General features: G+C 41.6%; 1 protein-coding gene across 1 annotated transcript; it reads right to left on the bottom strand.

Annotated features, from left to right (window-relative positions):
* Window positions 1-781: 781 nt before the first annotated feature.
* LOC145438855 (thrombospondin-1-like) lies at window positions 782-22979 on the bottom strand. The gene is made up of 10 exons (XM_080316216.1): window positions 22452-22979; window positions 22207-22385; window positions 20792-20857; window positions 18932-19078; window positions 17968-18018; window positions 16586-16729; window positions 14679-14744; window positions 14059-14205; window positions 11716-11822; window positions 782-1067 (listed from the first exon to the last, which is right to left on the bottom strand). The coding sequence occupies exons 1-10, from the start codon at window positions 22514-22516 to the stop codon at window positions 957-959; spliced, it is 1083 nt and encodes a 360-aa protein (XP_080172342.1). The 5' UTR covers window positions 22517-22979; the 3' UTR covers window positions 782-956.
* Between the last annotated feature and the right edge of the window lie 3698 nt (window positions 22980-26677).

Raw genomic sequence — 26677 nt, 5'->3', positions numbered from 1 at the left:
TACAGCTCTACGCTATCGTCTTGAGTACAATTCTTGAGGGTACCAGACCATGACAATTTATGAAAAGGGGTACTACAGAAAAAAAGGTCATAAACCACTGCTTTAAAATGTTCGTTAGAAGTACTTGATTATTTCCATGCGGCCCTTTGCGAACTATGATGTCTGGAATGCGGTGCGAAAACAAAAAACGTTGGTAACCACTGTTTTAGAATATACCTATACTTAACCTACCCAACCCGCACATGCTCATTTCGGATGGCTTTACAGTCGAGTATCGGAGAAAAATTATTTTACGATTTACTGCATCCACACTCACAGCGTATCAAGTTCGTAGCCATGAGAAGGAGGGTGAATGGCGCTCTTTGGACTTTGACATTTTTATTTCAGCGCATGTCATCTCTTCATCAGAATCACCTCGCCCATATGTACGATGTGGATGAGCGACTTCTCCCCGTAGAGCTCTCCCAGTTTGTTTATCGATTCGATATTGACATTTTAAGGGTTTCATCAAGGGACATGTGAGTTATTGAATTGCATTTTAATTGCAAAGTAGAGTTTTTATCGATTTCATTACATCGTATTGTGTTGTGCGTCTCGAGCGGATGTTAATAATATAATCGCTGATGATAATAATGATTATTATTATTTCGTATATCATACAGCAATAGATTTAGGCAATCTGTAGAGGCTACGCGTGGTGCTATAGGTTGCAGGCGTAGCCTACCTAACATACAAGTTGAAATTCTGAACTATAGATGAAAGCTAAATGACACACGTGAAATGCGCTGAAAAATATGATGATTCTGTTTTCATTCAAATATTAAATAATACAAACTCCATACATGTAAAATTAGTCCATAATGCTTTCTGCGGATGGGTTGTGATGATCTCGCACAAAAGGCGAGTGTTTAATTATACAATACAAAACTTGCATCAATCGCTGTGAGCAATTGATTTTAATAACTAACTACTTCGTAATCGCCAGTGCTGTATGTTTTCGTTTCGTCAGTAATCTGGGAGAATGTGTTTGTATGTGCTCCTGGTGCGGTGCTTCTGCAACGTCTGATCTGTGGAAAATACAATTTTCTATCGTTAAGCAGCAAAGGTATGCTCAGTTTACCGTTATGGCGCAACCTATGCCCGAAGCAGTCGTAATGAAGAAATAATGAAAAGACAGTTTCATATAATTATATTGGTCAAAGTCTTACTATACGATGAGTTTTGGCTCTTCGCTCCCGGACCCAACAATTCCGACATGTCATGGCTCGATGAATAAAACAGCCCGCATGAGGAGGCAAATGTCTCTAGTGTGGAAGACCGCCTAATATAGAGAAGTAAAGAGAAGCCCAATAGTTTTTAGACAGCTTTATTTCTGCGTCCACGCGGCGGCCAGTTCAGTTCAGACAAGAAGGAAGCATGCATTGTCATGTTTCCACCAAGTGTCCATTCCACGTGGTCTGTGCTAGACACTAGACACAGTGCCATCACATCATATACTGCGTTTCCATGCACGGCCGATGGGCCCATTTTTGAGAGACTCGGCCGACGAACGAGAGAATTTTATTGCGCAAGCACACCCACTTCGACCCACTCGTCGGCCATCGAGTGAATACTTCGGCTTGGCCGTTCGGCCAAGCTTGCGCTGCGTCTTCGATTAGCTATTTGCTACTTACAATACACTTTTCGTATCAACTTAATCATGGCTGCACTCCGGGCGGATCTTGGATGCATTGAGAAACCAGGAATTTAATTATGATTGCAGCGGAAGTTAGTAGTAACCGTACTGCTACGAATTACCCGTAGGCTACCGAAATTTTCTTCGTGATCTGCTCACATACGCTGCTGCCACAATTCGAGGGTTTGTGTTCTGGTGCATGGATACAATACAAACTACCGTTTGACCACAAATAGGTGAACTTATTCACATTCCCCTGGTAAGCAGATCATCAACAGGACACTCGAAGTTCATGTCAGATGACGAAACAGTATAGTATCGGTAGACTAATGATTGAGTTACTGTTCTGCGCTCGAAATTATCGGACCACGATATCCCACATCTATATATCCCACATACTACGATATGCCACCTAATTCTCATCTTCTTTTCATCTTATTTTATGTTCTGTTAGTTTTATGCAAGTGGTTCATCATGACCATTTACATGTTGGATGGATTTAGGCGTACGCAGAGGTGGTCAAAGTAGTCAAGAAAGCTACTCAAGTAGAAGTAGAAGTAGCGACGAAAAAATCTACTAAAGCACGAGTAGAGGTACTTCTTCCATAAGCAACCTAAAACTCCTTGAAGTAGAAGTAGAATTGACTGACTTTAAAAGTACTCAAGTAAGTAAGTAGTTGTGAAAACGATCCTAATTTGTTCACATGGATTGTACAAAGGTGCAAATTGAGCTATGCGAAAGGTGACGAGCTTGATTCACATTGACGCATACCAGCAGGTATCCAATTTTCGATAGCATAAGCATTCGTCCACATCATGAGATGAAAATGATAGGATTGATATGGAAATGCCATACTTATCCTGTTTTCTCGAACAGCACATTTTAGAAAATAGCATGGTATGGCGCCATCCCCCATATTATAAGGCCCGTAGTTTAGTCGAAGAGCAATACGGAGAAGTTGTATAGGATACGCAGGGATATCTAGAAGCTGCAGCGGGATGGACTGTCCAGAGCAATTATCAGTTGTGAACCGGGCGAGGAAGATGCATCAGCAAACCACGAAGATTTCCAGTGGCTTGCTGACTTCATGAAAACTGTCGTCACAAATGATGTGGACGATACTGATGCATCTGTTGTAGTCTTTGTTAGTGGATATATTGGTCGCTCAATTTTCCGCCGTAGGCGTTGTGACGACTGCAGAGGCGTGCTCATATCCGGTATTAATAATGTTCCAGATATTAATGGCTGCATTCCTGAGAGATATAAAACGATTTTTGACATGGCAGATCGTGGAGGACTTGCTGAACCAACTGAAATTTGCTTTGCCATTACATTATTGGCTGTGCAGTATTTCTCAGCTGTTTCAGCAGATGAAGACACGTTAAAAAAGTTGATGTGCTGTATGAATCAGCGCAACGTTTTTTTGAATGCAATGCGTTATGTTGTGTCTTCTACATCTCGTTTTCGTCACCTCATGCATGTCAAATGTAAATCTAGCCATTTGAACTTCAACCTTATTGTGCAAAGTGCTTTCAATTGTTTTGCAAAAAATCACCTCAAGCGTTTGAATGCCAGACCGATGCTTGAAGAGGCACCGAAGAAAAACGTTCGCAAGATCCGCAAACTGACTTCGAAGGCTTCTGCAAAATGCTAAATGGTGTCATATTGACGTCGCCACGACAACTGACTGTGACGTCACCGTGACAACTGACATCCCTATTGTTATTTATTGTGTTATTTCCTAATAAATATGTACAAAAGACACGTCCTTGATGTTTTGCGAAGTCTTTTGCAGCTGCTTGGTTGCATCAACATAGGCCTACTTCAGGGCACCTTGAAAAGGGGTGTCCAATCCCGGAGTTTCAAGATATCCCTGAGGATACGGTGTAAACACTTTGCGCAATTAGTAAACGTTAATAAAAAATATGGTGGACCGTAAAATGCCATATTGTGTAGCTTTATTTCGGGAAATTAAAGGCATTACTACACTTGCTTTTATACTTCAACATGTATGTTATCCATACAAAACAACTGATATTAATTATAACTCAAAGTATATGATACTGGGAATTGGAAATAAAACATAAATACTAGTTCTAAAAGTGGGACACGTTTTTCATGCCTTTAGTCCAGAAAGTCTCAAAGGTGGTATGCTAAAACAGCTCTAAAACTAACAAAAAATGTCAGAGTCCACTTTTCCAGGTTAGAAAGCGCCATGGACATGCTAGATTACGATATGACAAGTAAATGCTAGATTGCGAAACATCAGTTTCAAACGTTATGATGAGCCATATATACTGCGATGAGTTATTTCATATAGGCGAAGGGCGACAATGTAGTGTGAACACAGGGATATCTAGATATCTAGTTCTAGATATCCCTGTATGAACGGAATCACGCCAACCCGCTACCTAAATTATATTCATAGATACTTTCATGAAATCATACTGGTAACGACTAGCGTTGGGACCCCGGGAAATCCCGATCCCGGGATTCCGGGATTTGAAGCAATCCCGATCCCGGGATTCCGGGATTGGTCCCGATGAAATCCCTGGATTTGTGAACAGCATCTACCAAGGCTTATGTAGCGCCATATCTCTTATTTTGGTAATAAAGCAATGTCACAAACTCGGCTGATTGTCTAGAACAGTGGCCTCAAACACGCGGCCCGCCAGAACTGTGTTTGCGAGCCGCGTCGGCGTTTTGACTTTTCAAGCATTCGACAATATTAAACTCGAAAATTTCAGAATTCGGATTTGAGAACTTGAAACTTCCTTCTGAAACCACTCCAACAACCTTAATCGCTATCACACACCAAACGTCCACTAGCTGCTAAATTATAATGCGACAGCCTTTACGATGACACGATGCATTTGTCGTCTCGCATGGTTTTTAAATGTCTATATAACTCCTTATGTCGCCAAATTATGCCAAGCACAACAATATTTTCAAAAAATATTGAAAAATATGACTTTTTCGTGGCAACCGTGAATATTACAATAGTGTATCACATTTTCACAGTGTGTATGGAATGCTAATCTGCAAGGTCCGACAAAAAAGGCGTACTGGGAAATACATATTATACCCCTATTTGATGCTGCTGCCCGTCGCGTCATCAAAAACTACGAAATTGACCCGCGAGCATAAATTGGAGTTTGAGACCCCTGATCTAAACGATGATACTCTTGATGCTCTTATGTTTTGCGTCAATTCAATATCGCAAGGACTAAATGTTATTTGTGTAACTTGTATGTGTATTTTACTACTTTTCTAATCCCGATCCCGGGATTTCAAATTTGATCCCGAAGTCCCAACCCTAGTAACGACCATACCACTGCGCGCTCAGCGCGTCGAAAATCCTGGGCCTTACTCAACTTCTATGGAAATTAAATGTTGGTACTCTATGAAAACAGCCCCGAAATTCCTCAGGCTATCTTCCTGATTGGAAGTTTGAACTACTTCTATTTGACAAACAGAAAATAGCGAAAAGTAAGTGTAGATCACAAAATATTATGAAGTAGAAGTAGAAGTAGCAAAAATCAAATCTACTTGAGTTACCACCAGAAGTAGAGGAAAGCTACTTGAGTACTTCGAAAAAGTAGAAGTACTTCGTTACTGACCACCTCTACGTGTTCAATGTCAAAGCGGGTTGTTTGATTGAATGATCGCTACAAATCATCTCGGCTCATTCCTACCGAGTCATTTATCGCAATCTTGTGATTATTATGAAAATATTACTGAGTAAGTCAGCCAAAAACGTCATCGCGATCGCTTCGCCCACCTAGTTCGGCCAAGTCACGGTCAGATTACGCCTGGTCATGGAAACACGGCCGACATGTACAACGCCTGCGACATGGCTTTTCGGCCGTCCGTCGGCCGTCCATGGAAACGAAGTTATAGTGTCCTATATGGTGTCGACACAAGCAAATCTCATGGCTCAATGAAGTAAATTGGTCAACGTCACACTTTCCATTTGGTCAAAGGCAAATTGACGGTAATTTTTGACCGGCTTGCCGAGCATTAAATTTGATAAAACTGGTAGCAATCGAAAGCTGACGTTGTACTGATGACGAAAATATAAATTTAATTCGCTCACGGCCCTGGAGCCCCCACAATCAGCCTCAACTTATCCATTGTTATGGAGATTGGCATGGTGACGTAACGATGCTGTCTGGCGAAACTAGAGAGTAGCTCAAGAGGAATGGTGCGGCTGCGCGGCGAGAGTGAGGTGAGAGTGCTCAGCTAGCGTCGCGGCAATGGCCATTGGACAATGAGCTTGTGTTTTTAAGTGCAATCGCGTCGCAGAGAAACATTGCGCTGTTGATACATTTTCTAGGCTAGAAGCGAGCACACATTACAGCCTTTCCTTGACTTGTAAGGGTAGAATTGGGTCCACAGAATGTATTAGTGTCCTACGAATTTTCGCGCATTATCCTTCAACTTATAGAGATCTTTCCACCTAAGTAGCTGTCTACGAGTCTACCTTGGATATGTCAGATTATTATAATGTCGATTGGCTTAGTCCACTTGTTGTGTATGGCTCCAGAAACACGTCGCGCTGTTGATAATTACGGGTGGGATACGTTGATACGGATGTCGATAATTTATAGTCGTTTGGTTAAGTGTGAGCATGAGCATACATTATCAGCCTTTCCGTGACCTGTGAGCCGGGCTGTGGAGTCCGAGTCGGAGTCGGTGTAGTCGGAGTCTGGGTAATTTTTGCTTGATGGAGTCGGAGTTGGAGTCGTGAAAACTATAATAGCTGGAGTCGGAGTCGGAGTCGGAGTTTGTGAGAATGACCCTGACTTCGACTCCGACTCCGACTCCAACTTCTCTATCACGAAAACATTTGCTTTCAAAGAATTATCAATAGAATTTTTATGTACCACCAATCACTGTTATTAATAACCATACAGATCAGGTGCGGCCAGCCCGTGGCACGCAGGCCGAATTTGGCAGACGAGAAGGTTAGGTGTGGCCTGCGAGGTAATTCTCGAAATTATTTATGACATCAGGTACAATTGCAAGGCCAACCAAAATTTGATTAGCATGACCGCGAAATTTGATGATGACTATAACAACAGTTCTGACGCATTGACGTATCCAGGGGCCATCCACATTTATCCCAGATCTTCGTATATGACCATAAAGTAGAATATTTCATAGCAGATTTATTTGACGTGAAATTTTTCTCGGTACTTCGCATGATTAATTGTCACTATAGATTTCTTGCATTCAGTATTTGAGCCCCTTCTGAAAATTATAAATACATATTATTCACAGAATTGAGTCTAACTATATTCGTAATTAGGAGATAACGTGTCGTCCAACATGCGGCTTCGCTTGTGCACTCGCAGTGAGATCGTCGACAAAACATTTGCACAAAATGATAGAGGCATGTTCACTGATACCGTCGATTTTGCTATGTCTAAACGTCGAATAATCCAGTACTTGCCAAATGAGCCCAGTGGTATACAGATGCGACTCCCGAGGTATGTTAGCAACATATTTATTTATATAATTCAGTCATTATATCTTGCAAAAAAAATTCGCGCTTCACGCGACCAGAGCCTAATTGCGCACTGCACAGTTGCATGACATATTGTTATCAATTTTAGAGCGTAATGATATAAGTCTTGTTTGCAATGTTACCTAATTCGGTTCGCTCCTATCGGACGACTAAAAAAGGTTATCAACATTCTAATCGCCCGCGCAGCGGTTCGTAGATCTCATGTGTCCCTTTGGCCGAAAAAGTTGCCCACCCCTGATATGGATAAAATTAGACATTACTTCAAATTACAATTCAGTTGCACATGGGAAGAAAATCGCAATATTCGTTTTGGCGATGCAGTCAAAATTGTTGCAATGTTTGAAATTATACCATGATACTGTGACAGAGCAAATGCATCGGCTGGTTTTGTTAAATTGTAACAATGATGCAAATATGACCAAACGATGCTTCTCAATTGACAAAATTAAAAATATTTGAAGTGTTGCTTAGCTGTTTGGGTCGAACAAATGATTAAGAAAGACTGCATGCCCAATCCTTGAATACTTGATTAAGTACATGTAGACTAGACATTGGCTATGGTCTTTGACTACTTAACTAAATTCCATTTATGACCAATCTGTATTAGTAGTAAGAGTGTGTGTGCTTCTAATCAGGATAGTGTGCAATGACAAAATTAGTAAGTTCAATCTCTTAATTAGTTGCTGACTTATACACAAGAGCTACACTTGGATTTTTTATCTACATTTTTATTATACAGGATCGGATATCTGCCATATTTGAATGATTCATACATCTCAGGATATTATAGAGTCCATGTTATAAAATCTTGAAAAAGGAAGGATATTTAGCAAATCGTTCTTTCATGTTAATTGCATAGTGGATAATTCGAGCTGTGCCACAATGAAACAATTTAGCATGTCACCGGTAATCATATGTTTGCATATGTTTAATGGTTGTATGATAGTCATTCAACCGACAAGGTGGCATATAATTTTCGAAGTAAATTGGTAATAATGCTGGAGTCGGAGTCGGGAGTCGGAGTCGGAGTCGGTACGTTTAAAGACCCTGGAGTCGGAGTCGGAGTCGGTACGTTTAAAGACTCAGGAGTCGGAGTCGGAGTCGGTATATTGAAAATGTGTAGAGTCGGAGTCGGAGCCGGAGTCGGTGGTAAAATTTACCGACTCCACAGCCCTGCCTGTGAGGGTAGCACTTGGTCCGCGAATGCAGCAAGTGAAATGTTGATTAAAATTTTACAGCAGGAGTGTCGAATTAAACTGGGATCGTGGTCCGGATTCAATCCATTAATAGATAGATTGCGGGCTGGACAAGTCAAATGATTCCAAAATGTTACCATAACAAATCTTTACCTTTGTTTTCCACTGGAATGCTCTATTACCAAGCCTAGACCCATGTAGCCCTTGTCAGGGATATAGATTTAACTAAACGGTGACGTTGGAATTTGGTTTATAATTTATCAATCACCATTCGGATTTCTCTGAATGCCGGAGACCTTTCGCGTCAGAACTAATACAGCGATATCATTGCCGCGACATCAGCTGAGCACTCACTCTCGCCGCGCAGCCACTTATTTGCTATTGAGCTACGCTCTCTTTTCGACAGACAGCATTGTTTCGTCACTATGCCGCTCTCAATCACAATGAAAAATTCGAGGCTGATTGTGGGGGTTCCAGGGCCATGAGCGAAATAAAATTTATATTTTCGTCATCAGTACAGCGGGAGCTTTCGATTGATACCCGTTTTATCAAATTTGATGCTCGGCAAGCCGGTCAAAAATTACCGTAAATTTGCCTTCTACCAAATGGAAAGTATGACGTAGCCAGTTTCACTGAGCCGTGAGATGTGCTTGTGTCGACACCATATACGACACTATGATTACATAGCAACTAAGAATCATTACACATACATCCCTAATGGACAGTCGAAAAATTAGATTAGCATTAAAAAGCGTTTTTGTGCATACTTTGTGTGAGTTGAAATAGCGGTCTTTCCTATAGGCCTACAAGTTAATATCACAATTGCAGATATTGCAATATGCGAAACACTCGTCCTTCAAGCTTCGTTTGATACTTTTGAATTCTCTCCCATAATTGTCACAAATATCGTTTTTACGTCTGCTCATTTTAACTAATCACATTTAGCCTCATTAGCAGCTAAAACTATATGTGCAGTATAATTTAGATAAATTTATCAAGGATTTAGGGCTTTATCACTTTTTAACCCAATTGTCGACAGCACTGCTCCCTTTTTCACTACACAATAAATGCTGCCTTCCCCGCAGTTTATTCTGCTGTAGACTAAACAACAGAAACCTGGTAATGCTGTTTAATACTGTTAAAATGACGTCCGCTGCGATAGCTTGGCGCAGCCAAAACTGGTATCTCACCACTTAGAAGTCAAATCGTGTAGCATGTAGCCTCTGCACCACGGGAGTTCCTTTCATTTATGTCATAAAATCACAACTCAAAAGCATAATTTTATAATATTATGCCACACGGATGCCAGAGGAAAACGATCGAAGTTCTGTAGTTGTTGAAAATAATAAGACAAAATAAGGACACAAGTCTAAAATAAGGACATTTTATAAAAATAAGGACAGTTGAGTTTTCTAAAACCTGGCCTTTCAAAATAAGTACAAATCTTAGAAATAAGGACGGTATGGCAACCCTGCCTATAGGACATCCCTCTGACAGGGAAAACAACAGTATCGGGATAGTTGTTTTGTTCGTCATTTTAATGTTTATTGTCCAGTTCTGATGTACGGTGCTTCACCGGCATCTTACCATTAGACATACATCATAAGCTAGATCTTGCAACATGGACCTTCTCAAGCATTTTGCATAAATTTGTCAAGGATTGAGTAGATATTGATCTTATGGTGAATGTTGTTTCATGCTGGCGATAGGCGATTAATATTAAAGTGAGCAAATATTGGATATTTTAATACCTTGATTTGAGCTATATTGATTGGAAACGTTTGCACATTTCACTTCGTGCTGTCAAGCCATTATCTCAGAAAACGAACCTGGCCAAGTTGCTTTTGCTGTTCTTTATCGCACACAGGGCTTTGGAGCAGCCGTATATTTTAACTGCTCCAGCTCCGACTCCGGAGCTTTCTTCTATCATACATTAGCGCCGGCTCCAGCTCCGGAGCCGCCGTTATTACCACTGCTCCGGCTCCGGCTCTGGAAATTATCGAATGGGTCTGTCTATATCAGGGGTGGCCAACCCGCGGGCCGAATGTGGCCCGCGAGGTAATTTCCTCTTATATTATCGAAATCATGTTATATTATCGAAAATGAATTGCTCAGATTGTGAACTTGCAAGGCCAACCAAAAATTACAAGTCTGGCTGCGACACTTAGGATTTTGATGACTAAAATATCAGTTCCGATGCATTGGCAGATCCAGTGTCCAGTCACATTTTTAGTAAATCGTCGTACATTACAATAAACTAAAATAGTAGTGAAATTTTTCTTCACGCTTCGCGTATTTAATTGTCGCTCGAATTCTTGCTTGATAGCCTACCCCCTCCTGAAAATGAAAAAAAACCGCCCGATTTACCCGATTGAGTCTGACTGTATTCGCCATTACGGGAGAAAGTCTTTTCGCGTTTGCGCTCGCAGAAAGATCGTCGACGATGAAATATAGGCACAAAATGATTGTCGCATATTACTGGAAACCTTCGATATCGATGTGTCCAGACGCCGAATAGTCGTGTCCTTGCAAACTGAGCCCAGCGGGCGGTATACAGTAGACCCACAATATACTCAAGTAATAATATTATTGACCTAGTTCATTTATAAACTTTGAAAATTTTACCCGCTTGGCTCGGCTAGTGGACCGCGCACTCGTTCGTCAATTGCATGTGCCTCTTTAGCCGAAAAGGTTGGCCATCCCTGATCTATATAGATTACTAATATACCCATAGGTTAGTTATCTATAGTAATCTAGAGTCTGTCAGCCGTCAGTAACATCGGATGCAGCAACGAAGACATAGGTGCCGCCATGTCGGATTGTGACGTCATGATGAATGCTTGTCAATAGTCGAAAACATCATAGTTGCACTAGAACGCACTTTACTCCATGCCATTGCTGTGGACAGCAATAAAATTCAGGCCTGCTGTTAAATTATATGAAATCAGCAGATACTCCTCAAATAACGGGCTCCAGCTCCGGCTCCGGCTGAATTTTATGTAGAGCTCCGGTGAAAATGCACGGCTCCGGGGCTCCGGCTCCGGCTCCAAAGCCCTGTTCGCACACACACTATTTTTGTGGTTATCGCCTATTCAGCTCGTTTGCACCACTATAAGGAATATTGGAATGTTCATAGATCTTTGGTACGCTTTCTGACTACTTCCATTCATACACGCATTTTTTCACAATCGTTCTCTCACACGTACAAGCCTCCTTGCATGTGTCTTGTTGCTACCAAGTTGGAGTTGCACGGATACACCACTCCGCATCTTCAGTTTATACTTGGTATAGGCTGACTCGCGAAGCCGACTTACTTTTAAAAGAACAGCACCGACACCGACAGCGAAGGTTACAATCACTACAGCAGATATCCATACAGTGGTGACAATGTCAGTGGCTGGTGATTTCAATTTGCTAGGCTCTGAAATAGAATAAAACTTATTTTACTTTTCTCATCGCACTCGGCTCGAAGATTATGCTGTACACAGCATACTCATTTACTCATATTATTATGATCATCACAGTCTAGATCAGTGTTTACCAAACTCTTTTGAGCTACCGCCCCCTGGACAACGAATAAAGTGCCAGTGCCCGCCGACACACCCCATCACACCACGCCTAAATGATAAAACGAAAGTTGTTCTGCATTCATTACAGCTAATAATGAGCGGATGAAGCTGATCATCATCCTTGACATATTGGGTTTGAGTTTTGATAAGAACAATCTCATTCTAAAATCTCCAGTTTCCACGGCAGTGAACACACGCTCTATCAAATATGAGCGCGGAAGGGAAACAACGAAAAACTCAACCCGGCTTCAGTCAGAGTATTTCTATTTGATTCAATTGTGTATCCAGAACGATTAATAGTAGATATTGAACTTTGGGTTGAACTCAATACAATGTAATCAGCTCCTCAATCATTTCATGCTCGGAAACTTCACAGAATGGATTGAATATCCGGTGAGAAGTTTTCTAATTGGAATATATCCTGGAATCAAATTATCATATCCTCGTGCAATTTTATGAGATGATCGATTTATGTTTTTCCATCAAAATAGGGTATTCGAGCTGGACCGGTAGCTCATGCAAGCTGAGAATTTGAAACAGTTCACGTGTCGCAAAATCACGGGCTTATCATTGAATCCGGACAGTGCTATTTTCACCTTTATTAGGCTTCATCATTATTCATTACTAAGAACGGATATATTCTACTCATAAATTTTGGAAAATCTGCCCGTCAAGGGGAAGCGATATAGTTTCTCGCACGGTCGAAGCACTATGGTAAATCCACGATCGAATGAAACAAAGCAAAGCCACCACACCTTGCAGTGAGCAATAACTGCTCAAATAGGGCCTACTTAGTACTTCTCACAGCACACAATGAACCACGCTTTTCAGAGATAGTGCCGTCTGCTAAATCAGTCTTTTGATGGGATGGATCGACATTGTTAAGTAACAATGGACTTTTCCGGTGCATCTGAATAAATAGGCGGATGACCATAGATTGCCCTGGCTGAATCGATTCTGCATTTTACTGCGAATTTAGCTGCTTTATTTATCGATCGTTTCAACACTACCCATGCAGCAGTTGCCATCTAAATCTACACCGCCACCATTTGCTCTCAGCGCCCTATACTGCCCACTTTTATAGCTAGCGCCCCCAATCGCCCATTTCATGGCTAGCACCCCCTTCACGCTCGCGAACGCCCCCAAGAGGGGGGGCGCTGGCGCCCACTTTGGGAACCACTGGTCTAGATGTAGCCTGACTCTCATAAAAGCCCCCATTTCAAGGCCGCACTTGCCAGGACTATTCCCCTAGCAAGCATATGACACGATCTTCATTGAAAAACTTCTATATAGATGGAATGACCCACCACAACAAAGTGGCATCGCTTTGTAGTTTATTTTAATGACCGGTATAGAAATGGAAATTGGGGAAAATGTTCATTGTTCATGTCTAGGCTGAAATATTGGTACAGTTATATATCTTGGTGAAGTTGTGAGAGGTGGTGAGTAGCCACCTTACCACCATTAGAGTTACTCCAAGTCGTTCTCGTATACTTCCATTCCACTACTTACTCAAGCTGGTATGATTTCAGTCTACCTGTACGTTATACTTTACAGTTTTCCGTTTTATGCCAAACTAGGCCCACTTACTTCTCTACTTGAAAAGGGCAACTTGAACCATCTCTTCAGGCTGCAAGCATTATATATTATATATATCTGAATAGCGAGTAATTCAGTTTTAATCAAGGTATGGCAAAATTGAGAAGTCAATCGACGACACTACAGATAGGATCTGGAATTAGTTAATACAATGTGGACAGACCTTGTGCTGATGTCGATTTATCGCTGAAGTGAATGCGGTGAACATGGCGAAACGCCGCAAAGTCATGCTAAGTGGAAATGCTGTGTCCTGGACGGATTGTTGCGACTTGGTCAACAGTAAAACTGAATTTCGAGAGGTAGAAAAAGCTGTTTCATCGAGGTCTAGATGATTCTCCTCTCACTCAATATCTGCTCCTCGATTTTTGAATGTCTATTTGCGGGATAGCCTCTATGGAACCATCATAACTCACTACAAATTTGTCGTTTCAAGCACGCTGGGGTTTGTGAGAAATGATGCATGCATCGCATATCAAGCCAGGTGCCCACCTTGGCAAAGAAACCCGTCTCCAGAATACCCGTTCATACATTCGCAGATATAGCTGCCCGGAATGTTTGAACAGTTGGCTTTTTCGTGACATCGCTGTACCCTGTACAGCTCGTAATTATCGCTGTCTCCTCCATACACCGGGATATCTGTTATTGTGAGAAATACAAAAATTATATATGTATGGGCAATTGGGCATGCATGATATTTTTGATCGCGACTAACATAGACACGTTTTGCACTGTACTTCGTGCGATAATCGGCAAGTTTTACAAATATAAATATGCAACCTAGGCGCTGCAACAGGGAACCACGATTTTTGCGTTCTTACCGGTCATACGGAGAAATAGACGGAGACAGGCACAAAATATTGTGTTCTAGCTCATGTAATAGAGTGGAGGATAAAGGAAAAGCAACATAATTGTTTAACAGTGTTCATTCGTGGATCAATCCCTGATTAGGTTGCTACTACGTTGTGGTTTACTGCAAAGAGACTAATCGTTATTTCATCGAACACGTTTTCAATATATACATTGCTTATACAATAAAATTCCACCATGACTTAGCTGCAGCAGCTGCTTAGCTTCGATAATCATATGTCCTGAGCAGGAGTGATGCTTACCGATATAAGTACGCGAGTCGTTGAACTTGAGACTGTGGTTTACAATGAATTCGCATTCGTCAATATCTGCAATAGGAAATATTGTCACGTCTCGCGAGTGATCTAAATTCCATCGTTTTAAATGCGACTGAATGTAATATTACTTTCTCGGTAGTGTACATTTTGTGTCGCATCTTTCTCGGTACAGCAATGTCATTCTCGGTCAGGTGTGAGAGCGTGTGTGTGTGCTAATTCATATCACGATCAGAATCCAGCGCAAAATTCTGATACCAGCGAAAATGTTATATTTATTGGTTCATGTAGGCTACAATGCGCGCCGTTGAGCAAGAGAAACACCGTAAGTACTACCATATCTCACCCAGGACCGTAACTGCCGCACCCCAAACCCCCAAATTGGGGGGGCGAGCTCGAAGGGGGCCCAAAATTATTTCGTGAATTAACATAAATTATACAGCATTTTTTGAAAATTTACGCAACTGTTTAAAAAAATTTTCGCGCTGGGCGCGATTTCAAGTTGTCAAATATCTTCAATATTTGGTACTGTCCCCCAAGAAAAAAACTCGCGTTGGCCATTACCACGCCACGACTAACCAAGAAATATAACGATTTAGGACATATTACATGCGACTCCAAAAAGTGTGCCATAATGATCGGCAGCGCGAAAACCTTGGCCGAAAAGGACTGCCCTTACGCTGACCGAAAACTTCGTTATATAAACAAAATAGATACAGGCGCCTAAATGACTCGCGCCGAATGTTCCTGCCTTGACAATCTGAACCTCAGAAGACAAATACCATCCCGCAGGGATAATTATATGCCCGTGAAGAAATACCAATTTGAAATCGTGTGTGTCTTTAAGTTTAATTTGGGCGATTCTATATTTTTTGATATAGCAGACAGGAGGCAGGGTTGTAACCATGTCACAAGGCTTCGAGTCACAAGTCAATTTCACTTTTACAGTTTTGACTCGACTCAAGTCGAGTCATTTTCAATTCACCACCGAGTCAATTCCGAGTCCAAGTCAGCGAGCAGAGGGTCGAGTCTGAGTCACAGTGTTATGGCTCGAGTCCGAGTCCAATAAGTTATACTGTTGACTGCTCATCAGTTTCCAGTTAAAGTCTAGTTAAACTGACTTTTTACAACTCTGTTTGGTGATATCGAATGGTTAGCATTTATATTATACTAATTTTCCTCACTTTCATTAGTTTCTGGTCGTATTTTCAAGTACCAGTACCAATAGACAAAATCCCGATAGTGTGGTTACTTTAAAATATTCTTCGGAATTACAATGAAATGTCGGTCTTGGCCGTCTGAATCTCGGGTCATATTACTTGGTTCGAGTCATACGCAATGAATCGAGTTCAAGTCGAGTCAATACAGAGATCGACTCGAGTCGAGTCATTTCCGAATTTTAAGAAAATGACTCGAGTCAAGTCGAGTCATCAGAAAATCGAGACTCGTCGAGTCATTACACCCCTGACAGTACGTCACAAAATAACGTCATGTAACGAAATCATATACCAACGGGTCCGCCCGCCTGAAGATGTTTAATTATTATTTACGGGCCCTACAGTTTCCAAGACACCTCACTCAACTCTACCGGTAAATCTGATAACGTGAGCAGAGAGGACAAGAAATTGATAGCAACATATATCAATTCTCGATCATGTTGACCGATTCAATCATGAATTACTGAAATTTTTGGCGCTTTGCGCGTCTCAGCGAAAATAGGTACTTCACCAAACGGACACCCAATATAGATGACAAGTAACAGCATAGAGCGGCTAGCCAAAGGGGGGGTCTGGGGAGCAAAGCCCCTCAGAAGTTCGGTATATCACTCTATGGGGGGGCCCAATGCCAACATTTTGGGAGGGGCTGACGAAGTGCTGTTACGGCCCTGATCTCACCATCGCAATAATAACCGTCTCCGACGAAACCCGAAAGGCAGTCGCATTCGTAGCTTCCATCCATATTCGTGCAAGTCGAATTGCTGCCACAGCTTTTATACGCATAGAGTGAAGTGGCGTTGACGTAAGTGGGGACGGGATTCTCTAAAGAAGCATGAAGTGGATTATGAATATCTCCAATGCCGCCTTTAATCGCAGAACTTCGGGTGATGTATCCAGCTTCACGGTCGTCACCGAACTCTTCGGCAAATGCGCATTCGTCAAGATCTATAGGGCGGTGTGAGAAAAAGAAGTTTGGAAGCCGTAACTATGATGGCGCATGAAATCGTAGTGCTTATATCATCGCAATAAAATCCATTTCCCGAATAGCCCTTGTAGCACACACATGCGTAGCTTCCAAATTGGTTGTAGCATGTCGATTTGTCATGGCACTCATGAGAACTGATCTTCAGTACTAAATAAAAGTGATTAGTTAATAAGTATTTTGACTATTAGGATGGGACAGAATGTCTGTATTTTTGTTCTTGATGTTTTTGCGGCATATAAAACGGCTCATGTAGCGTAGCAACGCATGATAAACATACACACAATCTGTACATATGCATACCATGGGTGCATGATGTTGCGATGCCACCATAAATAGCCTTGTAAGGCTTATTAAATCCTGCACCACCCCTCCATGCAATCCCGCAAATGCTGAGCGCCAAGTGGCGAAGCCACGGATACCAGTACTACTGATCAGGTCTTTGGTCTGAACCGGTCGGGGACTGGTATTATACATTAGCTATACTTATCCGGTAATCAGCGGTTGCTCGACATATGAGCATATGTGATACAATGAAAAACGACAGATCAGCATGCGACATTTTAACATACGTCACTTTGTCATGCTTCACCCCGACCCTTGCCCCAAAATCTACACTTATAAATATCCTAAATCTAAACCATAACCCGAACCCAATCTCAACCATACCATACCATACCCGACCCGAACCCCAAATTTTACCCCCGTGCTCAAGTGCCACATGCTATTATGTTGCATGCTTATTGCTTATATGTCCACGGCTCATAATCAGTTTCAGAGCGATGGACACTATTTGTAAAAAGATTAGCGTACATTTTATGGACAAGTAAACATACTAAGGAGATGCTGAGATAAGTATTAGATCTGGGTGGAAATATTTAGCTATGGAATCTCTGTGATGAGCTGGAGGTGTCAATAGGTATGCCCTACTATTTACAGTTCATTGTGACTCACACTGCTGTGGGTAATGGGAATTCATGGCGAGAAATTATTATTTTTTAATTTAAATATAAATTATTGTATGTCCCCCTTGTATGGATTTATAGGATATTTTTAGCGTTCATAATTTCTCACTCACCGCTGGTATGGTTGTTTTCTCGTCCAAACATTGCTAAGCACTCATCAACATCTGAAAAATTGCATATAATTTAGCTTTGAGTGCCCCCGCCTGAAGGAATCATATACGGTTGATACATATAGCAAGCATATGACACGATCACCATCGAAAAACTTCTATATAGATGGAATGACCCACAACAGCAAAGTGGCATCGCTTTATAGTTTATTTTAATGACCGGTACAGAAATGGAAATTTGGGAAAATGTTCACTGTTCATGTCTAGGCTGAAATATTGGTACAGTTATATATCTTGGTGAAGTTGTGAGAGGTGGTGAGTAGCCACCTTACCACCATTAGAGTTACTCCAAGTCGTTCTCGTATACTTCCATTCCACTACTTACTCAAGCTGGTATGATTTCAGTCTACCTGTACGTTATACTTTACAGTTTTCCGCTTTATGCCAAACTAGGTCCACTTACTTCTGTACTTGAAAAGGGCAACTTGAACCATCTCTTCAGGCTGCAAGCATTATATATTATATATATCTGAATAGCGAGTAATTCAATTTTAATCAAGGTATGGCAAAATTGAGAAGTCAATCGACGACACTACAGATAGGATCTGGAATTAGTTAATACAATGTGAATGTGAACAGACCTTGTGCTGATGTCGATTTATCCCTGAAGTGAATGCGGTGAACATGGTGAAACGCCGCAAAGTCATGCTAAGTGGAAATGCTGTGTCCTGGACGGATTGTTGCGACTTGGTCAACAGTAAAACTGAATTTCGAGAGGTAGAAAAAGCTGTTTCATCGAGGTCTAGATGATTCTCCTCTCACTCAATATCTGCTCCTCGCTTTTTGAATGTCTATTTGCGGGATAGCCTCTATGGAACCATCATAACTCACTACAAATTTGTCGTTTCAAGCACGCTGGGGTTTGTCAGAAATGATGCATGTATCGCAAATCAAGCCAGGTGCCCACCTTGGCAAAGAAACCCGTCTCCAGAATACCCGTTCACACATTCGCAGATATAGCTGCCCGGAATGTCTGAACAGTTGGCTTTTTCGTGACATCGCTGTACCTTGTACAGCTCGTAATTATCTCTGTCTCCTCCATGCACCGGGATATCTGTTATTGTGAGAAATACAAAAATAATATATGTATGGGCCTGCATGATATTTTTGATCGAGACTTACATAGACACGTTTTGCACTGTACTTCGTGCGATAATCGGCAAGTTTTACAAATATAAATATGCAACCTAGGCGCTGCAGCAGGAAACCATGATTTTTGCGTTCTTACCGGTCATACGGAGAAATAGACGGAGACAGGCACATAATATTGTGTTCTAGCTCAGTGGTTCTCAACCGCCGGTCCGCAGACCGGTGCCGGTCCGCGACGACATTCTTGCCGGTCCGCGAGGTATATTACAATTTTATACCTGAATTTCAAGATGCAATGTTGAAGGCGACAAGTACAGAACATATACGAGCTGACTCATCGCTAAACAGCGCAGTTTGTGCGATCATTCGTTTTCGATTCATTCACTTCGGGCAGGAACGTAACTGGGGCCATCAAAACGCCCAATTGGAGAGGGGTCGAGCTTGAAAAAGGTCCAAAATTATTTTACAAATGAGCATAAATCATAGTGTAATTTTTTTGGAACTTTTTTCAACATTTTTCAACTTCTTTTCGCGCTTTGCGCGATTTAATGCCACCAAATGTCATGCTTATAGGTGCCTTTTTCCGACAAATACGCATGATTTATATAGATAGACATTTTGGCGTCAGCCATTACCACGCCGCGACGTACCAACACAAGTTCAGGCTAACATGGGACTCCGAAGGTTGTGCCAAAAATTCGGCAGCGAGAATACCGATTCAGTCATGAATGATCGGAAATTTTCGCTATTGGCGCGATTAGGCTGCATAAACTTTCTGCTTACACTGAGTAGAATGAATGTGCTCACAAGTACAGGTGAAAACATCCACCCAACTCTAGGGTCTGGGGGCGAAGTCTCCGGAAGTTTGGCTTATCGCCCTTTGTGATCCCAAGACCAGCGTTTTTGGGGTGAGCTGACGAAGTAATTTTTCGGCCCGGGTTTGTGCATGGCCGGTACAGCTGTTGCAAGGTGTTGTCTTGCGGCACGCATTGTATTCGTAGTTGCGAGAGTATCCTGCGTCTGGTGACAGTGTGCAATGAGCAAGGTAGCACGACAAGGTGCTTGGTTCGACTCCGATACGCTTCTACTCTTGATATTGTCGGTCGGTATTGAGTTGGCGTGGCCGTTTAAACCCACGGCCTTTGGCGCGAAAGACTGTAAACGACTCTCAGCGGTAGCACGTTTATCTGGACAAGGCAATTTTACCTCGACTTGGCAGACTCACTAGCATAAAATCACATGGATGCCATCATGAAGATAATTAATCAAATCCGTCTAAATGTCACACTCTAGCACCATATAATTGCAAAAAACGGTTACATACTTTACATTTTGGCTTCATTTCAATTTTGAAAGTTCCCCGGTCCGCCAGACATTTTTGGAAATTTTACCGGTCCGCGAGGTGAAAAAGGTTGAGAACCACTGTCTAGCTCATGTAATAGAGTGGAGGATAAAGGAAAAGCAACATAATTGTTTAACAGTGTTCATTCGTGGATCAATCCCTGATTAGGTTGCTACTACGTTGTGGTTTACTGCAAAGAGACTAATCGTTATTTCATCGAACACGTTTTCAATATATAGCCTACATTGCTTATACAATAAAATTCCACCATATGACTTAGCTGCAGTAGCTGCTTAGCTTCGATAATCATATGTCCTGAGCAGGAGTGATTCTTACCGATATAAGTACGCGAGTCGTTGAGCTTGAGACTGTGGTTTACAATGAATTCGCATTCGTCAATATCTGCAATAGGAAATATTGTCACGTCTCGCGAGTGATCTAAATTCCATCGTTTTAAATGCGACTGAATGTATTATTACTTTCTCGGTAGTGTACATTCTAGGTCGCGTCTTTCTCGGTACAGCAATGTCATTCTCGGTCAGGTGTGAGAGCGTGTGTGTGTGCTAATTCATATCACGATCAGAATCCAGCGCAAAATTCTGATACCAGCGAAAACGTTATATATATTGGTTCATGTACAACGCGCGCCGTTGAGCAAGAGCCAGAAACACCGTGAGTACTACCATATCTCACCCAGGACCGTAACTGCCGCACCCCAAACCCCCCAATTGGGGGGGGGGCAAGCTCGAAGGGGGCCCCAAATTATTTCGTGAATTAGCATAAATTATAGAGCATTTTTTGAAACTGGCTTAGTCGTACCATATATATTTATTACATTCTCGATCATGAAGTGATGGTAGTTTTAAATATATTGATTATACCTCTACAGCATGGGTGTCAAATTGCCTCGCGGGCCGGATTCAAGCCTTAAAATCGCTCGCGGGCCGGACCAGTCGACTGATTCCAAAATATTACATCATGATGTTATTGTTTCTCACTTGAATACTTTATTATATAAAGCATATTAGGATAATGCACGGATCATAGCTGTTTCATTCTAGCATTATTATTCGCGAGCAATGCAATTGGCAAAAATAATACAGTTACGAACGGCTAAAATAGTGGGGCTAACGGCTATTTCCATGTTCCCCATGCTTTAGTCGTAATCTAGAATTAGCCCTGCGTATGCGTTGTGGTGAATACACGATATTTAATTGTAAACGCGGACATTGGAATTTGGTTTATTGTTATTAAATCACGAGTCTGATTTCTCTAAGTCTGGTGACCTATTCGGTCAGAAGTGATACAGCAGTGCGACCATAGATAGTCGAATCATATTTTTGTAAATAATATATTCTCCATGTATGCTACATATAATGGATCTAACATTGGCGTTTTCGCTTCTGTGAATAACTACTTTTTGGTCCATTTTTACACACAACTCTTAACTCAGTGTGGCCTTTTTGTCGTCTCGAAATTGGGTGTCAATGTCACTGACTTGTTATCAGTGTCCACTAGTGTGAAACCACAACGCCGCGGTCAGATGGTATTAATCTGGCCTATGAACATGATCGACATTTTCTGTATTAAGGGATTATTTATTGGGAGTATTTTCTCTAAAATATCTCCACATTTGTTACAAATGTGCTGGATAATCTAAGCATTTTTCAATCAACACAAAATTGCTTCGCGGGCCGGATGAAATTGCCTGGCGGGCCGGATGTGGCCCGCGGGCCGTAAGTTTGACACACCTGCTCTACAGTATTCAACGTTACATGCGCGCGGAGCAGGAAGGTGACATGCGGGGCCGCATGAACCGCGTTCCGTGGTTATTATCGGACTGGACTGACCACCGCCACACGTACGACTGCAGTCTCCCCATTTCCAAGTACACCCATTAGTTGCGCAGCTCCTACGACGACGACGACGCCTGTACGTTGTAGCGGTGCAGAACATTATGTTATACGGAAAGTTCGCATCGAAGTTTTGGACTTACCAAGCATTGGCTTCAGCAATTAGCATTGTCAGCATTACTGCCGTTAACACTTTACTCAGATGCATATTTAGATCGTGTAAAATATACCTCCGTAATGAACTAATACAAATATTCTAGATACATGCAAATCTTCTGCAGGAGCTTTATTTAGTACTCCAATGGTTTCACCGCATCGAAATTAATGCGTTCCGAAATAGGGAAGGTGCAGATTTGAAACGTTTGAGTTGATATTTTGAAACCAGCATTTTGAAATTCATGACGAATATGTGTATTTATCAAATCCATCCAGTTCAAGAAACCAAAAAGAGAAGACGGGCAAGAAACATACTTTTGCAGTCGTTACACTTATGATTATCCATATCGGTCGAACTGATATAGGCCTCCTGCGACATCCCAGAGCCATCTTCCTAGCGCTAGCCTCCGATTCACTGAGTGATCTGATGGCATAGCCAAAATTTACAGTGGGAATTCCCGTCACCAACCAAGAAAGGATTGAGTCTAGTCAGGCCAACCCGAGTGTAGCCTATATGAAACACATGTAATGTTGTGGCTATATACATAATAGTTTCCCTGTAGGCGTCGCTGACCTGAGAGTAATATTGCACATGCACGAACACGAGCACTATTGTCTGCGCAGGACTATAGGTGGTCATGATGGTAGCCTCTGTTTAGTTCATGATCTAATATCCGGCGTACATAATCTTTGTGGAGTAAATGGTTTCCGTTTTTAATAGAAATGTAGTTTTTCGTTCTCCCCATCAACCGATGGCACATCAGGATACGAGGGGGCGAGGAAAGACAGCATTAAGTTTGTACGGGCGACAAGAACTCACCAGCTATATCGGATATATGTATATAAATGCATCATTTCGGCAAACGAAGGTAGGTGGTTTTGATGATGAGCTCCCTGGAATATAATACTTCGTATTGATTCTAGATCCTGTATGGCATTGCTTTTCAACCTTTTTAAGTTCGTGATCCATTTGCAATGCAGACTTCAATGCGCGACCCACAATGAGATATCATATGACCGAACGATGGCAACGTAATTCAGGGCCGGCCAACCCGTGGCTCGCAAGAAGGTTTTGAGTGGCCCGCGGGGAAATTCTAGAAATTAGTTATAATATCAACAACAAAAAATTACCCAGGTAATTTATTGTGAACTTGCAAGACCAACCTAAATTGGATTAGCCTGACCGCGGACTTTGGGATGTTGATGACTAAAATATCAGTTCCGACGTATTGGCGTTAGCCAGGGTCTATACACATTTTTCGTATATCTTCATATATGACCATAAAGTAAAATATTTCGTGGCAGATTAATTTGACTAGATATTTTTTAGCATTGCGCGCGATTTATTGTCAATCGATTTCTTGCTTTTAGCATTGGTGCTTCCTCCTGGAAATTGAACATAAAAAATGCGCCTAATTTACGGAATTCAGTCTAACTATATTCGCAATTATGTGAGAACGTGTCGACCGACATGCGACTTCGCGTCTGTACTAGCAGAAAGATCGTCGGCGATGAAATCTTTGCACAAAGGCAGTGGTTCTTAACCTTTTTCATATCGTTACCCCCAAGAAAAAAATGATGGGATGCAATTACCCCTTTTCAAAAAATAACGTGACGTCATCATAATATCACATCATAAAGTGACGTCATAATGTACACTGAAATGCCTGTTGAAAATATCATGTCAATGGGAAGGCTGAGGCTCTTTTTTTGTTGTCCGGTGGTCACATCTAGAAAAAGGGGAGGATAATAGACATCATCTCATGTAATTGTCAATCGCAAACTTATTTCGTGTTGATGGATACCATTGCAGAAAATCCTATTTCACGGCAATAAGTTCAATCTCATGCTGAGGTAGATTGGTTATTCATTTTGAAGGCGAACACAAAAGGTTCCAATATCTTCCCTCATTTCTTCGAAGGCATTTTGATGATGTTAGACTTAATTTTTCTGACTAGACTAGACCACTACACTTTTCAATACTGACTACTCAATTTCTATGATATTGTTACTGCATTATAGATGTAAAGCTGAACTTAGACGACCCTCGTTGTCTTTTAATTTGCCAGCATCCGTAACAATATATGATCCCCAATACTGCTAAATAAATTGGACTTACCTAGCACTATACTAAACTACATTCGACCCTGTTATTCATAATCACTAGGGGTTAATATGATATCACAGCAGGCATGGTGTGTTTGAAACAAAATATATTCAAGCGCCCAGAAATAATAGTTAGCCTACATTCATATTTACGTTTCAAAATATTTCAGTGCAGCGTTACAAGTTTAAAAAAAATGTATATTACCCCCAAAAAATTGGTAAATTACCCCTTTGGGGGTAATTACCCCCAGGTTAAGAACCACTGCACAAAGGGATAGACGCACGTTCACTGAAATCCTCGATATTGATATGTCCAAGCGCCGATTAATCATTTCATGGTCAAATGAGCCCCGCGGTATACAGGGGCGATCTACAATATATGCAATTAACATTATTATTGACCGAATTCTTTCATTAACTAGGACATGTACACAGAGTTGGCCACCCATGACCTAATTCAAAACACAATGCGTTGTGTGAGTGTGACTCGACGCCGACCAATGTGAAATTCGGCGACAATTCGGAAATGCGAGTGAATCAATAGGACTATAATTAAACAAATAACAGATGTCTACAAACGAGAAGGCGGGTATCCAATCAGTAATTAGTCTTTTACATCGAACGTAAAGAAGTTATAGGCAGCTTCGATCGCAGCAATTATTTGCTGATATAGCGGCAAATCAGGGTGAATTGGTACATTTCCCGGTCAACGTTGTCGAAGTCTTTGGAGCAGGAATGAATTCCAATTCTCAGGCATGCACAATAACACAAGGTCAAATTTCATCAATCAATCAAAATGACTGTCACGAAAATGTGGCTCACGAATTATTGTGATCACGAAAATGTCAATTTACAGTCAACTTAGAGAAGGAGAACGTGTATTTGCTAGTTTAATCGTGATATAATGAGGTGTGTCGCATATTTGGCAAATTGAATTAAAAAAATGTAACTTATAAAACATTTTCGCGACCAACCTGAAATAGCTTCGTGACTCACTGGTTGCGAGAAGTACTGCTGTTTCATGGGACCAACATGAATTTGTAGTGCGGCCTGGACACGTTGCCCACGCGCGGGCATAACGCCGTAATTTTCGACGCAACTCGCCACTCTGTTAGCAGCCTTGCAAAGTTGTGATCTTAAGGTCCTACACTCGCGCACTCTGTGCTGTGTGCAGGTATTGTGTTTATGATGCCTTAAATCAGTGCTCTTCAACCTTTTTCGTCGTGATACACTCTTTTATCGTTTACTCGAAACTCGTACACCCCTGACCAGATAACTAAATACTAATTTGATCTCGAGGTTACCGGACCACTTTCTAGCACAGTGGTTTTCAAACGCGACCCCCAGATACACCCTGTCTACGCCCCTTCAATGATGTACACTGCGCTATTTATAAACATCTCGCAGATAGTACCAATTCACTATTTTTGAGCTCTCGCGGTGCATGGTTTTCTCATGAATCATTATAGGCAACTATCGCAAGCGGAATATATGTCGATTTCATCCTGTTCTACTCCAAAAGGATTCAATTAGTCCATTACCAACGTTTAAATGGTGGGGAGAAACTCAGAAACATTTCCTTATTATATCACAAAGGGTATGTAACTTACAAGCTACGTACAGCTGATATGAACATTGTACGATATTGCACACCCGGTCAACATGTTCTGAAGAAGAAAGTTGCCCGTTTATTGTGATAGCTGGTCATCGGTCCATTTAAATTTGGATCTAGTACACCCCTGTACACCCGATCTGAGTGGTACACCCTTGTCTCGGGTGTACGTAATACCCGGCTGAAGAGCCCTACCTTATATGTAATAATTTTCTCTACAATGTCTGCATTGGCGGCGACTGTTGCTATATCGTGCACTCTGAAGTGCTGTGTCGTGTAATGTGCACCGCCGACATTATCGAATGCGGCTCTGATTACTTGTTGAATGTGCCACTCCCGGAAAAACATTTATGGTAATGCGCTCCCATATGTGGTACCGTCGATTCATCTAACAGTTTACCTGACATCTGACGCTTATGTGTCCCGCTTGTGTGTCAATTACAAGGCGATCCCACAATAGTTCTGACGTCACACATTGCCCGCAGGCACCAATTA

The sequence above is a fragment of the Botryllus schlosseri genome, chromosome 5, assembly GCF_051294905.1.
Source record: "Botryllus schlosseri isolate E-star chromosome 5, Bs_hap1, whole genome shotgun sequence".
Taxonomy (NCBI): Eukaryota; Metazoa; Chordata; class Ascidiacea; order Stolidobranchia; family Styelidae; genus Botryllus; species Botryllus schlosseri.
The sequence above is the reverse complement of the archived record's forward strand: the minus strand, read 5'-3'. Positions and strand labels throughout refer to the sequence as shown.

Excerpts from the sequence above, each read along its gene's own strand:
- LOC145438855 (XM_080316216.1), bottom strand. The coding sequence starts at position 22,516 with ATGCATCTGAGTAAAGTGTTAACGGCAGTAATGCTGACAATGCTAATT. Across the intron at positions 18,019-18,931 it reads AGACGGGTTTCTTTGCCAAG|ATGTTGATGAGTGCTTAGCA; the intron begins GTGGGCACCTGG and ends GCAATTTTTCAG. Across the intron at positions 1,068-11,715 it reads TCGGTGCTGTTCTTTTAAAA|ATCAGACGTTGCAGAAGCAC; the intron begins GTAAGTCGGCTT and ends TATTTTCCACAG.